We start from the raw sequence: 12795 nt of genomic DNA on the forward strand, positions 1-12795 counted from the left end.
ATTGACAGAGGGGAAGGTTCTCCAGAGGCAGAGGCAGCATCTGAGGGTAGTGAGTCACTAACACCACAGGAAGAATTGCATGGCAGCGGTAGGAGCTGTCTGTGGTGCTTCTGGGAATTGAATCAAGCAAATCAAGTGGTTTGAACTGCAAACCACTTTAAAATTCAATCTTTTCCCCACAAAACTATTCTTATGGTTTTTTTTACCAGCTCTAGTCCTTGTGCACTGCGCTGGGTAAGTGTGTACGATCATGTCTGCACCCTCATGGCTAATGGATAAAGAAAAGATCTTTATTGTCATCTGCAGATTAATGTTCATTATGACAGGCCTATAATTGCTTTATAAGAGTTAAGTATAATTATTACAATTGCCTCCCTGATTAGCTACACGGGCCTCATTTTCATCTCTGCCCTCTTGTAGGAATACGAGTACCCTTTGCCTGTCTGCCAGTTCACCCCATCAGCATAGCTTTCATGGGCTCCTTTCAGATATAATCCGTTCAGGTTGGCCGAATGACATCCTCGGTACCACCAGGCCCCTTTATAGGCTACAGCACAGTTAATCTCAGATATGTCATTGTCCTGGTCGTGGGTTGAAAACATCATGCCGTTGTGGTTAGTTAAGGAATCCCCTGTGGAAACAATTGGGTTTATTTATTACATGTTTTTACAGACACAAGGTGGGTGAGATAATCTCTTACTGTTTATTTTTTACATTTTTACAGTTCAGTTCTCACAGCCTGGTGGTTCTGGAGTGGGGTTTCTAAATTTCTCCCTTTACCAGGCAGCAGAAATCTCCCTGGGGTCCGGAGAGAGACTGCAGTTCTTTTTCCAGAGAGGGACATTTTTCATCAGGCCATATTCTGACTGTATCTCCACACAAGATCACATAGGAAACTCTTCAGCCTGTCATGACTTAAGTCAAAGACCAAAGTCAAAAAGGTGCTAATCAGGGAACTTCTATTCGCTGATGATGCTTCCCTCAGACCCCACAATGAAGATCTATTAAGAACTCATGGACAGCCTTTAAAGTACCTGTCAGGCATTTGCTCTCACCATCAGCATCAATAAAATGGTTGTATTAGGACAGGAGGGTTCAGAAGATCCTTCAATCACCTTAAATGCCAACCAGCTAGATGTCGTCCAAAAAGTTCAGCTATTTAGGTTCTACAGTGACCACAAACCTCTCACTGGATGAAAAACGAAATGTTTCCATTGGAAAGTCTGCCACCTCCTTCAGCAGACTAACTAAAAGAGCATGGAACAACTCACAGCTGACCATCAAGACCAAAATGCTAATGTATCAAACCTGCTTCCTCAGCACTCTCATGTATGGTGGGGAAACATGGACAACTTATGCTCATCAGGAGAAAAGGTTAAACAGTTTCCACTTAGGCTGTTTACGCTGCATACTCAACACCAAATGGGAAGATAAAGTCACCAATGCAAAGGTTCTTCGAAGGGCAAATTTACCAAGTATGACAAGCAAAGATGACTGCACTGGCTGGGCCATATGAGTAGGTTGGAAGATGGACGCATACCCAAGGACATGCTATAAGGGGAGCTATCAGAGGGAACAAGAACAACAGGACGTCCCAAGCTTCGCTATAAAGACAAGCAAACAAGATATGAAAGAATTGGAGTTAATCCTGACCTATAAGGAATCTTAGCAAGTGATTGTAACAATTGGCACCACTGTTTCCATCAGGGTTTCAAAGTCCATGACAGAAGCTGGCTCCTACAGCTTGAAGAGAAAAGAGCCCATAGGAAGCAAGCAGCTCCCAACCAAGATAGATACATTTGCAAAAACTACCAAAGATCATGCAGATCTTGTATTGGACTATTCAGTGACATGAGACATTGCAAACCATCTATATCATAGGCTGCAATTCCCACCATCTCTTGTAGATGAAAGGATGCCAAAAAATGATAGTCTCGTCTCAGTTACACCACTATAAATCCAGAGTAACTCATTGCCGACAATGTGCTCAGTCCTTGGGCATCCTGAAATCAGTTTCCACCATTGTGATGGTGTAACGTGAGCCCAATGTGCTCCTAACCTAATAGCTTAGCCTGGAGCCTGCTGTAGATTCAGGATCATAGAATCACAGAAATGTCTCTCTGGAAGGGACCTTGAGCAGTCATCAAGTGCAACCCTCTAGGCTGAGGCAGCACCAAGTAAATCTAGAGCATCCCTGCCAGGTGTTTGCTTAACCTGTTCTTTAAAGCTTCCATTGATGCAGATTTCACAACCTCTGTTAGAAGTCTGTTCCAGAGCTTAACAACCCTTATACTTAGAAATGTAATTCTAATATCTAACCTAGATCTCCTTATCACAGATTAAGCTGGTCACTTCTTGTCCTACCTTCAATGAACATTGATCATAATTGTCTTGGGTCCTGCTAGTGAAGGCACGGGACTGGACTCAATGACCTTTCAAGGTCCCTTCCAGTTCTATGAGATAGGTATATCTCTTTATAACAGTCCTTAACATATTTGAAGACTGTTACCAGATTCCCCCTACCCCCACCCACCAGTTTTTTTTAACTTTTCCTCATAGGTCAGGTTTTCTAAACCTTTTATCATTTTTCTTGCTCTCTTCAGAACTGTCTTCAGGTTTGTCCACATCATTCCTAAAGTGTGGTGCCCAGAATTGGACACTGTTCTCTCTGTGAGGCCTCACCTCTGCTGAGTAGACCAGGACAAGTATCTACTGTTCCTTACATGCCACAGTCTTGTAAACACACCCAGAATGATATTAGCTTTTTGTGAAACTACATCACATTGTTGACTCATATTCAATTTGCGATCCACTCTAAACCCCAATTCTTTTTCAGCAGTACTACCACCAAGCCAGTTATTCCCCATTCTGAAGTTGTGCATTTGATTAGTCTTTCTTAAGTGAATCACTTGCATTTGTCTTTGCTGGATTTCATCTTGCTGAATTCAGATCAGTTCTCCAATTTGCCAAGGTCATTTTGCATTTTAATCCTGTCCTCCAAAGTGCTTACAAACCCTCCCAGCTTCGTGCCATCTGCAGATTTATAAGCATATGCTCCACTCAATTATCCAACTCGTTAATGAAAATATTGACTACTACCAGACTCAGGACTGACCCCTGCAGAACTCCATTAGATACACACTCCCAGCTTACCATTGATAACTACTCTTTGAGCACAGTCTTTCAACCAGTTGTGTACCCACCTTATAGTAATTGCACCCAAACTGCATTTCCCTAGTTTGCTTATTGAGAATGCCATGTGGGATTTTTGTCAAAAGTCTTACTAAAATCAAAATATATCATGTCTACTGCTTTCCCCTTATCCACTAAGCCAATAACCCTGTCAAAGAAGGAAATTAGGCAGGGTTGACATGATTTGTTCATGAGAACTCCATGGTGGATATTGCTAATTAAGCCTACTGTCCTCTAGGTGTTTACAACTTCATTGTTTAATAATTTGAGTGAGTATTTTTCCAGGTATCAAAGTTAGGCTGACTGGCTTAAAGTTCCCCAGGTCCTGTTTGTTTCTCTTTTTAAAGCTAGGTACTATGTTTGCCCTTCTCCAGTGCTCTGGGACCTCACCCATCCTCCAGGAGTTCTCCAGATAATTATTAATGGTTCTGAGATTGTTTCAGCTAGCTATTTTATTCCCTTAGGATGAGTTTTGCCAGGCCCTCCCAACTTGAATATATCTAACTTATCTAAATATTGTTTAACTTTTCCCCCCATTATTTGGGCTTGTTGTTAATAGTGTGTTGAGTATGTCATCACCAGTAACCTTTTGAGTGAAGATTGAAACACACTAGTCATGAAACACCCAAGCCTTCTTGATGTCATCAGTTACTAGCTCTCCATTCCTGTTAAGTAAGGAACTACACTTGCTTTCATCTTTCTCTTACTGCTAATATGTGTAAAGAACCCCTTCCTATGGATTTTTCTGTTCCTTCTTAGGTGTAACTTATTTTGTGCCTTAATCTTTTTGATTTTGTCTCTACATGGATATGCTACTCTTTTGTACTTCTCCTTAACAGTTTGTCCATGCTTCCACTCCTTCCTTTCCTTAGAATAAAGAAATCTGTGATTTCATGATCACTTTCACCCAAATTGTCTTCTGCCTTCAGATTCGCTCCCAATTCCTCCTTGTTGATCAGAATTAAGTCTAAAATGGCTGGTCCCCCTGGTTACTTCCTCAACAAAATTGTGTCCCCATTACATTCCAAGGGCTTATCAGAAGTTTTTTGTTTTTCTTTATTACTTTTCCAACAAACATCTGGGTAGTTAAAGTCCCTCATTACTATAGTACACCTGTATCAAGAGATCACGTCTATTTATTATGCTTTTTTTCTTTCCTCAGAGACTGTCAGTTGGTCTGCCTCTCGCCTCCTCCTGGAGCAGAGAACAAGTGTATTTACCCTGGGTGTATAATTCAACACCTCCTCCCATTTACCTTGCCTGTCCCACCTAAACAAGCTGTACCCCACTATACCAATAGTCCAGTAATGAGACTCATCCCACCAAGTTTCGGTGATGCCACTTAAGTAGCAAATTTACTATTGTACTAATCCTTCCAGCTCTTCCTATTTATTCCCCATCTGCCTTGCATTTATGTATCGGTATCTGAGATATGCCTCTACTGGTTACTCTCTTCTTCCTCCTCTGACCCTACATGTCCCCGCCCCCCAAAAATCTGGCCCTCTGTTAAGGTGGCCCTTTTTTATGCTTAGCTGTTGGCTTTTGTCCCCTGCCCCTTTTAAACCTAGATAAAAGCCCTTCTCCCTAGTTGCCTTGGGGGTCTGCCTAAGCAATCCTGCGGTGATGTGTAGAAGACTCTGCATGGCACAAACTATTTCTGTCTCTGGTATGCGGGGATCTGGATGCATAGTTTGCATGAAATGGGGCATATGTAACCACTCAATGACTTGTACCAATCCTGATGTGCCTATGTAGTTTAATTCAGCTATTTCTATGGGGCATTAAGATCTAACTTAGGAAAGCAACCGGCAGTAGCTGTGCCTACCTCGGCTCATTATTCTGCTTTCAGACCTCCTCTAGGCAGGATATCCATATTATACTATATGTTTTGTTGTCACTAAACCTTGTGTTTTTCCTTTAATAGTTCAGCAGGAGAATAACTGGTGTTTCCTGACACATCACTTCCACAGATTACATTGCCTTTTGCTTCTGCCATAGAATACTCTGCATCACTTTTGCTTTCCATTTTTCCATCTGCCACAAAGGGAAAAGGATGAGCTGAGAATCTACCTGCAGTGCCATTAACAAAGGGTCCAGTGAACAGTGTGTAATTCGAAGTCTCTCCTGCAACTCTGAATGACGAGAAGGAAGCAAATTCATAGTTGTTGTCAAAATCTCTGAGATCGATGCGAAGCTCCTGGGGACCTATAGAAAACAATTTGAAAGCAAAATGTTCAGCACCTTCCATTAGTTTTTATTACTATTATTGATTGTTTTTATTGCAGAAGCCCCTGAAGACTCTAAACACGAATCAGGCTCTATTATGCTGGGACCATTATGATCATCTAGTTTAAATTTCCTGCATTACACACATCATAGAATCTCACCCACTGATTCTCGCATCAAACCAATATCTTCATATCGACCTTTATCAATTCAATTTCCACCCACCAACCTAACCTCCCTATTAAAAACCTGCTCCGTGTTATGCTTTGCTAAGGTAGTTCAGAATCTATGACCTCATCCACGCTGTAACATCCCTTATTGCTGTACTGTGGGCGAACCACCAAAAGACCAAATGCTGCTCCATGAATCATGACTGGAGCCAGCCCAGCTACCACAGCATTCTTGGTTTCAATAGCTTTGTGTGGCAGGACTGGGCTGTAAGGAACAGGAAGGGGTGTCTGGAGCAGACGGGTTACCTCTACCGATAATACAACTTTATACCCTGTATACATGGCTAAAATGTGGGAACAAACCCTGGTGGAGAAGGTTGCTGTAAGGAAAAGAATGCATCAGTGATGTCTTTACCAAGGGATGATAACAGGTGGATATTGTCGTTCCCCAGCCAGAATTCTGACAGCTGGCTGCCAAAACCCCTTTTGTATGAATTCCAGTCACGGTAAAAATCCACAGAACCATCCACCCGTCTCTGGAACACCTGCAGGGAAACAGGAGGTTCTTAGCTGGGAAATCCCACATTGGTTTCCATCCTACGTTGAACAGGAGGCCAGAAACTCTGAGACTGTAAATCACTGGATGAGATTTAATGGGGTCAGATCTATTTCAGCCTCAGGTGACTGTCACGGATGGAGGCTTGTCCCACAGGATCATATTGAATCTTGGCAGCAACTGCACTAGATTAAAGGATCACATGGTCTGAAATCTATAGCACTGGTCTGGCAATCAGGAGACATGGGTTCTATACCGAGTTCTGCCATTTGGGCAAGTCACATCACCTCTGCTTTCTGTCTGGCCGTTTCTCTGCCTTGTCTTTGGAGACTGAGCTGTAAGGGACAGGGGCTGTCTCTCAGTGTGTGTGTTCAGCACTCAGCACAATGGGACCCTGATCTTCATCACATTCTCTAGGCACGACTGGGATATAAATAAGCAGAATAATAAATTGGAAGGTTTGTGAGGTACATACAGGGTTCAAACCCCTCATCTCAGCTCCCTAGAACGCTCTCTCCTCTCAACTGTTTGTTGTTCATGAAAAAATATCCAATGAGTTTCATTATGCTCAGTTCTTACAATCCATCCTCCACCATCTGTCTCCATGTCACACAGCACGGTCATGGCATTACAGTCATGGGGGTAGATGGTGTACCAGCCGCTCATGATGTTCCCTCTGGCTAGCAGTTCCTTGCAGTTCTTTGCTCCTGGTTGAAAGAGAAATTGAAATATGTAAATTGGTTGTATAACTCTCCTTGTACAGGGATTCACAGGCTGCTTTCTGTTGCACTGAGGGTCAGATCAATTGCAGATTTAGGTAACTGGAAAACAATCTTTGAGCCACCATCTCCTCTCCTCCCCACCGTAGTGTTTGGGAATTGGGTAGTATCCCTTTCAATAGTTTGTGGTCCCTTTGTGTTCTATCTTTGGAAACCTACCACGACATCAGCGTATGTACCCATCTAGGCTTGGCATGCTCTCTGTAGTTAGCAAACCAAATTATTTAAACTCCAATGTGCCAGTGTGGTTGTATGAAGTTTGTTTTCAAGAGGAAAAGACACAACCACCTGCCCAACCCCCTGAGTTCTGTGTGAGACCAGCTCAACCTGTTTGCAAGTGAACCCATCAGCTGAGGGAGAAAGATTCACTGGCCAATTGCTAACAGCAAACACCTTCATTTTAAAAGATCCAAGTCTCTTTGCGGATAGTTTGAGAACAGCAAATGTGGTAAATCACAGATGTATTTTTTTGCAATTTGTCTATCTCTAGTGGGTTTTCATGTTTGGGTCTCTGGATGGAATGAGATGACATTTAGTGGTTATAAGAAACACTCACCTTTCTTACACCGTATGTCTTCCAGGTCTTCCTCCACTGGTCATGAAAAGAAACACAATAGAAAGTGAAATGGAACCAGAAAATGTTTTACTGTCTTTTAAACTATGTAATTGGCCAACAGTAGCAGCTGGGATAGCAAAGTATTAGTTATCTTGAAAATGCTCTAGACAGGCTTTTAATTGTGAAAACCAAATGCTAATGGATTCACACACATCTACAGCGAGACAGCTCTCATTATGTAGCCAACACTATTTTGTAACCTTCTCATGAGGCTCCTACTTGCACGGCTAAGAATTGGTCCTTAATAGACTAAATTAATTGCTGGTCAATAACTAGAAGCAATGCCCACCGAGTCAGGGGAGCTGCATATGCTTACACTAGTTGTGAATATGACTCAATATTTAAAAAAAAAAATTCCAAGTGACAATGGCAGAATATCAGTTAAATAAAGTACTGGTAGAAAAGGGGTCATTCCTCTAACGGGACATATAAATAGGATCCATTTCTTGTGGTTCATACTCCCCACTCCCAGTATGTATGAAATATAAGGAGGGATAGGAGAAAGAAGCCTTCTCTAGGATACACATCCAGATCTACAGATTTCACTTACATTTCTACTATTCTCTCTCATACCAAAAGTCATCTGGCTAGCGTTGTTCCAGACATTACAACACATGGATGGGCACCTGTGTTTGTAGGTGGGGCTATTTCTCTTTTTGTAGAGTCCAAAACTTACAGGAGGATTGATATAGATATTGTGGACATGGGGTGGACATGGTAACTATTCAAGTTTTCTAAGCCACTTAATTGTTAGTGCTGCAAAATAAAACTGAAAGGACGTGCTCAGTACAAAGGCGAGTGCAGAGGGTCTCACCAGCTGTTCCAGGGGCTCCCGTAGCTCCCAGGGCTCCTTTATCTCCTAAAAAAAGAACTCAGAATAAAATCCTTGTTTTGCCTGTAGCTCAGCTACATAATTCAACATCTCACTACAACAATCGCTTGGGTTTAATTGTGTGGAGGGGCTAGTTCAAGGTCTATGCACCACCTAAACTCTGCACAATCTGTTAAAGTTGGCGTTTTGTGGGACTTAAGTGATGTATGTTGCCAGCTCTCATGATTTTGTCATGACTCTCATGATAATTATTCTTTTCCTTAAAGCCCAAGCTCCTGGGGTCAAGTGCATATGACATAATTACAGCCATCAGCCTCAAAAAAAAGGTAAGCTTCTAACCCTCAAAGCTACGGCAAAAGCTTCAAAATGTGACCCCAGTGCACCCTAAATACTCAAAAAGGCAAATAAAAAGAACACCACATCCAGGGCCGACTCCAGACCCCAGCGTGCCAAGCGCGCACTTGGGGCGGCATTTTGCCGGCAGGGCGGCAGGCGGCTCTGGCAGACCTTCCGCAGTCATGCCTGCGGGAGGTCCACCGGAGCCGCGGGACCAGCGGACCTCCCGCAGGCATGCCTGCAAGAGGTCCCCCGGAGCCGCGGGACCGGTGACCGGCAGCACGCCCCCAGTGGCATGCCACCGTGCCTGGGGCGGCCGGATTCCTAGAGCCGCCCCTGACCACATCTATTATTTTTACATAATCTCATGATTCTAAAACCAGTCTCCTGATTTTTGATGAACCTGACTGAAATTTTTCAGAGATTTGGGGCTGGTAGTACTGCATTTATCTCATCTTGTCTTTTGCATTGGCTGACATGAAATAGGCTTCGGCTACGACTCCACTGCAGTTGAGATCTTTTTCCTGTGGCTGCATAGGACTCGTGGCATATCAGACATTATAATTAGAGCTGGGTGAAATTTTTCAGGCTAATATTTTATTCACAAGTTTGAAATGTTCCAACTCCTCATTTCAGAACAACGTTTTGTTTTGTCATTTGTCTATTAAACAAAAACAAAAAGGGGACACTTCTTGTTTAACCGGAACCAATTTCATTTCAGCTTTTTTGTTTGGCAAGAATCTGGAAGGAAAAATTGTACAATGAAACAGGGCGAGAGCCTGGATAGTTGCTCCTAGTTTCTCTATCGCCATGAATAGAACCAAAAAGGGCTCTGCAGTGAGAAGAATCATCCGAGGTCTCTCACCTTTCACTCCAGGGGCGCCAGCAGGACCTCTTTCTCCTGATTGAACAAAAAATAAGATAGTAAAGACTGATCACAGATACCGACATCTTGACAGTGGATCAGAACTGAAGTTCTTTTGCAATAATAAATCCTTTATTGTCAAATATAGAGTGAAGGGAAGCTATGGTGGTTTTTCGAGCCCAGATATTAGAGGAATTGGTGCTTTATAACTAGCTCTAATTGATATTTGATTAAAAACTTATTTCCTGTTCTTAGGTCACCTGTAGGAAAACACAGTTCTCTGCCCTTTGTTACCTTACCTTTTGAGCCAGTTAGTCCCGCCTTTCCAGGGATCCCCCAAGGTCCCAGTTGTCCTGCAAACACAGAAAACTGACTGAATAGTTTCCAAGGTAGCACAAATATTGAGTACATAATCTCCACCCACTACCCCAACCTGGAATTACAATAACCCATCTGTGTCGAAATTCACATAATGTCTCCGCATCTGGCTTGCTGAGTCCCTGATCTCACATCAGGATCCCCTAGCATGGACTCTTGCATGGAGGCCCATTGAAGTCAAAGGGACAAGCACATCTTGCTGCCAGGTGAGAACAGATCAATGAAATGTGCCTCAGATAATCTCTGGGAGGTAAAGGACCATTATAGCTGACAACCCAAAGGGAATGGACAATATTTCAGAGCTTGCTTATTCTGCATCTCCAATCCCTTGCCACAGGATACGGGAGATGCCATGTGAGTTTCCTCATATCAGGGTTGAGGAGAATCTCCAAAGTAATTCCCATTTACCTCAGTACCCAGCCATCCCTGGTTCCCATTCAGTGCCTGAGAACGTACCTCGCGTTCCTGGATTTCCTGAATCTCCTCTGGGTCCTGTGGCACCTGGAATTCCAGGGCAGCCTTGGAGAATGGAGAGTTTATCGGTACTGTTGAAACCCTCTAAGCTCACGTCTGGGGAAAGAAATGAACCCATAATCAATGATTGTTAGGTTCTCAGGATCTGAAACATTCTGCAGAAATCCAGAGGGAGAACCCCAGCAAATGAAAGCCTAGATAGTTCCTTGGTTTTCTTTTCTCTATTAGTGACAAATCCAACATTTTCTTCAGTTTTAAGCATTTCAGAGACAATGCCCTAATATGAAAAGTTGGGGGTTATTACTATTAGTCTTTGTTTTAAGTTATTGTGAAAACAAAAGTTAAAAAGAAATGATTAAATATTTGTATTTAAAAGAAATCATTGCAAAGTTCATTTTGATGTACACATCCCTCTGCAATGTTTGCAACCCAATCCTTGCAGCTTGTGTCAGTTCATGAGAATCTTTTAACGAAATTAATTACACAGAAAAAAAAGTGGAATGAAACGCAGAGGAAGAACAAATAGCTGCCATTCAGTGAAGAAATTGTGCAAAAGTAAAATAATTTTAAAAACAGTTGCTCTTAGAAGCTCAGGAAATACATTTTAAAGAACTAAATATGTATTTAACCTAACAGTCCCCTCTCTATATTATACACATTGTGAGATTTAAAATTATTTATAGGGACATCACTGGAGAAAAATAGGGACATGCCTGTTAACTCCATTGAGCTCTATTGATGTGGAAATTTTTGAGGTAAACAAAATGTGGGTGGACATGGTTAATATTCCCAGTGACATAGGAACTCTACCTCCAAATATGGAACATTTGGGCATAAACTGAACATAGCAAATGATTTTCAAAATGATCATGAATGTAAGGAGATGAAACGAGACAGCAATACTGCTCTGAAATAATATATTAATTTATGCATAAGATGGCAAAGCCTGTATTCAATCCTTATTTAGCAAACGACACATTTCCTTCAAAGAGACCATTTGCCTGAATGATGTCTGCACAAATTTGACTAAATCTTGCATAAGGATTTCCAGGATTTCATGATGAACTTCAAATGCTGCTGGATTCTCAGTGTCAATGTGTTGACATTGAAAGAGTTGTGTAGTGGATTTGTGGTGATAGATACACAACAGTTGCGATTTTACAAATAATCATCTTAATTTGGTCAATGTGAATTTTAAAAAGCAGAGGGATCTGAAATCATAGGCTGACTCTGAGCTTTGTAGATTGAGATTTAATTTTCCAGAATTTAGGTCATCTGCCTGTGTGGGTTGGTCAGTCGCCAGATTGGAAATGCTTTGGCCCCAATATGCAGAGGAGATGGGAGCTTTAGACAGAGAGATTCCAGCAGCAACGTAGAGAGGTTAGAAGACAGTAAATGAACATGAGGGAGAGGAGGTCAAGTCAATTTTTGAAGATTCTCAATGAAGACAAGAGACAACAATTTCACAACATTTTTTGCAAAAACTGTGTCCTTCTTTTGAACACCTCTAATCTGTGACGGGCACTTCTGCAATATAGAGTAATTTCTACAAAGGAATTTTGTACAGAGAAGCTGTTCTTTTTAGTATTTAAAAAGCACCATAAGCAAGCAAAGCACTTTATAGACATGTAGGACAAGAAACATTCCTGAACAGTTCCCAGTTACCCAGGGTCCAGGTTAGCAAGAACCACACTATGAAACGCAGTTGGGAACAGGATTGTCTTTCACTCACCTGGGCAGGTGTCCTGAGCCTGACAAACCGCTGCTGCTAGACAGAGTAAAGAGAGGAGGGTTTTCTGGGCAGCTCTCCCCATGGCTAGTGCTGGGCTCTGCAATGGCAGCTCCACTTGTCTTCTCCCCACCTCCTCCTCTACTTTAGTATTTCAGTCCCTGTAAGCCTTTTATATGCAATAACGAAGAGCCTACAGCAAATAAAGCTCTCTGCCTCCGGCATCTCAGCGCCTCCTTCCCACTCTCCACATTCCAGCAGTTTCCGCTGAGATGTTTATGCCGCAGCGGGCACAACTGTAGCTGATAAAATGGCCTGATAGGACATGTTCAGTACTGGACTGGCAGCCGTTGCTTCCCCGCACAGCAAACACGGTATCGTGCAATGACGATTATTGAGTGGAGCCAGTCTGAACCTTTGCTCGCAAAGTTAAGTCATGTGAATGTGTCTTCTGAAATATTAAAATACGGTGCCAAATAATGAGCCCAAGCTGACTTTCTCCTTCCCTTCAAAGCCCCGTGTTGGCTTCAGTGGGAACCTTTGGGTGAACAAGGAGAGCAGGATTGGGTGAATTTACTAGCCAAATACTCTGTTATTATTATTTGTATGACAGTAGCTACAAAAGACCTCGCGTCAGATTGG

General features: G+C 42.4%; 1 protein-coding gene across 1 annotated transcript; it reads right to left on the reverse strand.

Moving 5' to 3' along the window:
* Nucleotides 1–267: 267 nt before the first annotated feature.
* On the reverse strand, nucleotides 268–10670 carry LOC123352308 (ficolin-1-like). Its single transcript, XM_044992189.1, has 9 exons — nucleotides 10407–10670; nucleotides 9872–9925; nucleotides 9573–9608; nucleotides 8354–8398; nucleotides 7480–7515; nucleotides 6724–6851; nucleotides 6004–6133; nucleotides 5263–5397; nucleotides 268–631 (listed from the first exon to the last, which is right to left on the reverse strand). The coding sequence occupies exons 1-9, from the start codon at nucleotides 10540–10542 to the stop codon at nucleotides 384–386; spliced, it is 948 nt and encodes a 315-aa protein (XP_044848124.1). The 5' UTR covers nucleotides 10543–10670; the 3' UTR covers nucleotides 268–383.
* Between the last annotated feature and the right edge of the window lie 2125 nt (nucleotides 10671–12795).

The sequence above is a fragment of the Mauremys mutica genome, chromosome 18 (genome assembly GCF_020497125.1).
Source record: "Mauremys mutica isolate MM-2020 ecotype Southern chromosome 18, ASM2049712v1, whole genome shotgun sequence".
Classification (NCBI taxonomy): Eukaryota; Metazoa; Chordata; order Testudines; family Geoemydidae; genus Mauremys; species Mauremys mutica.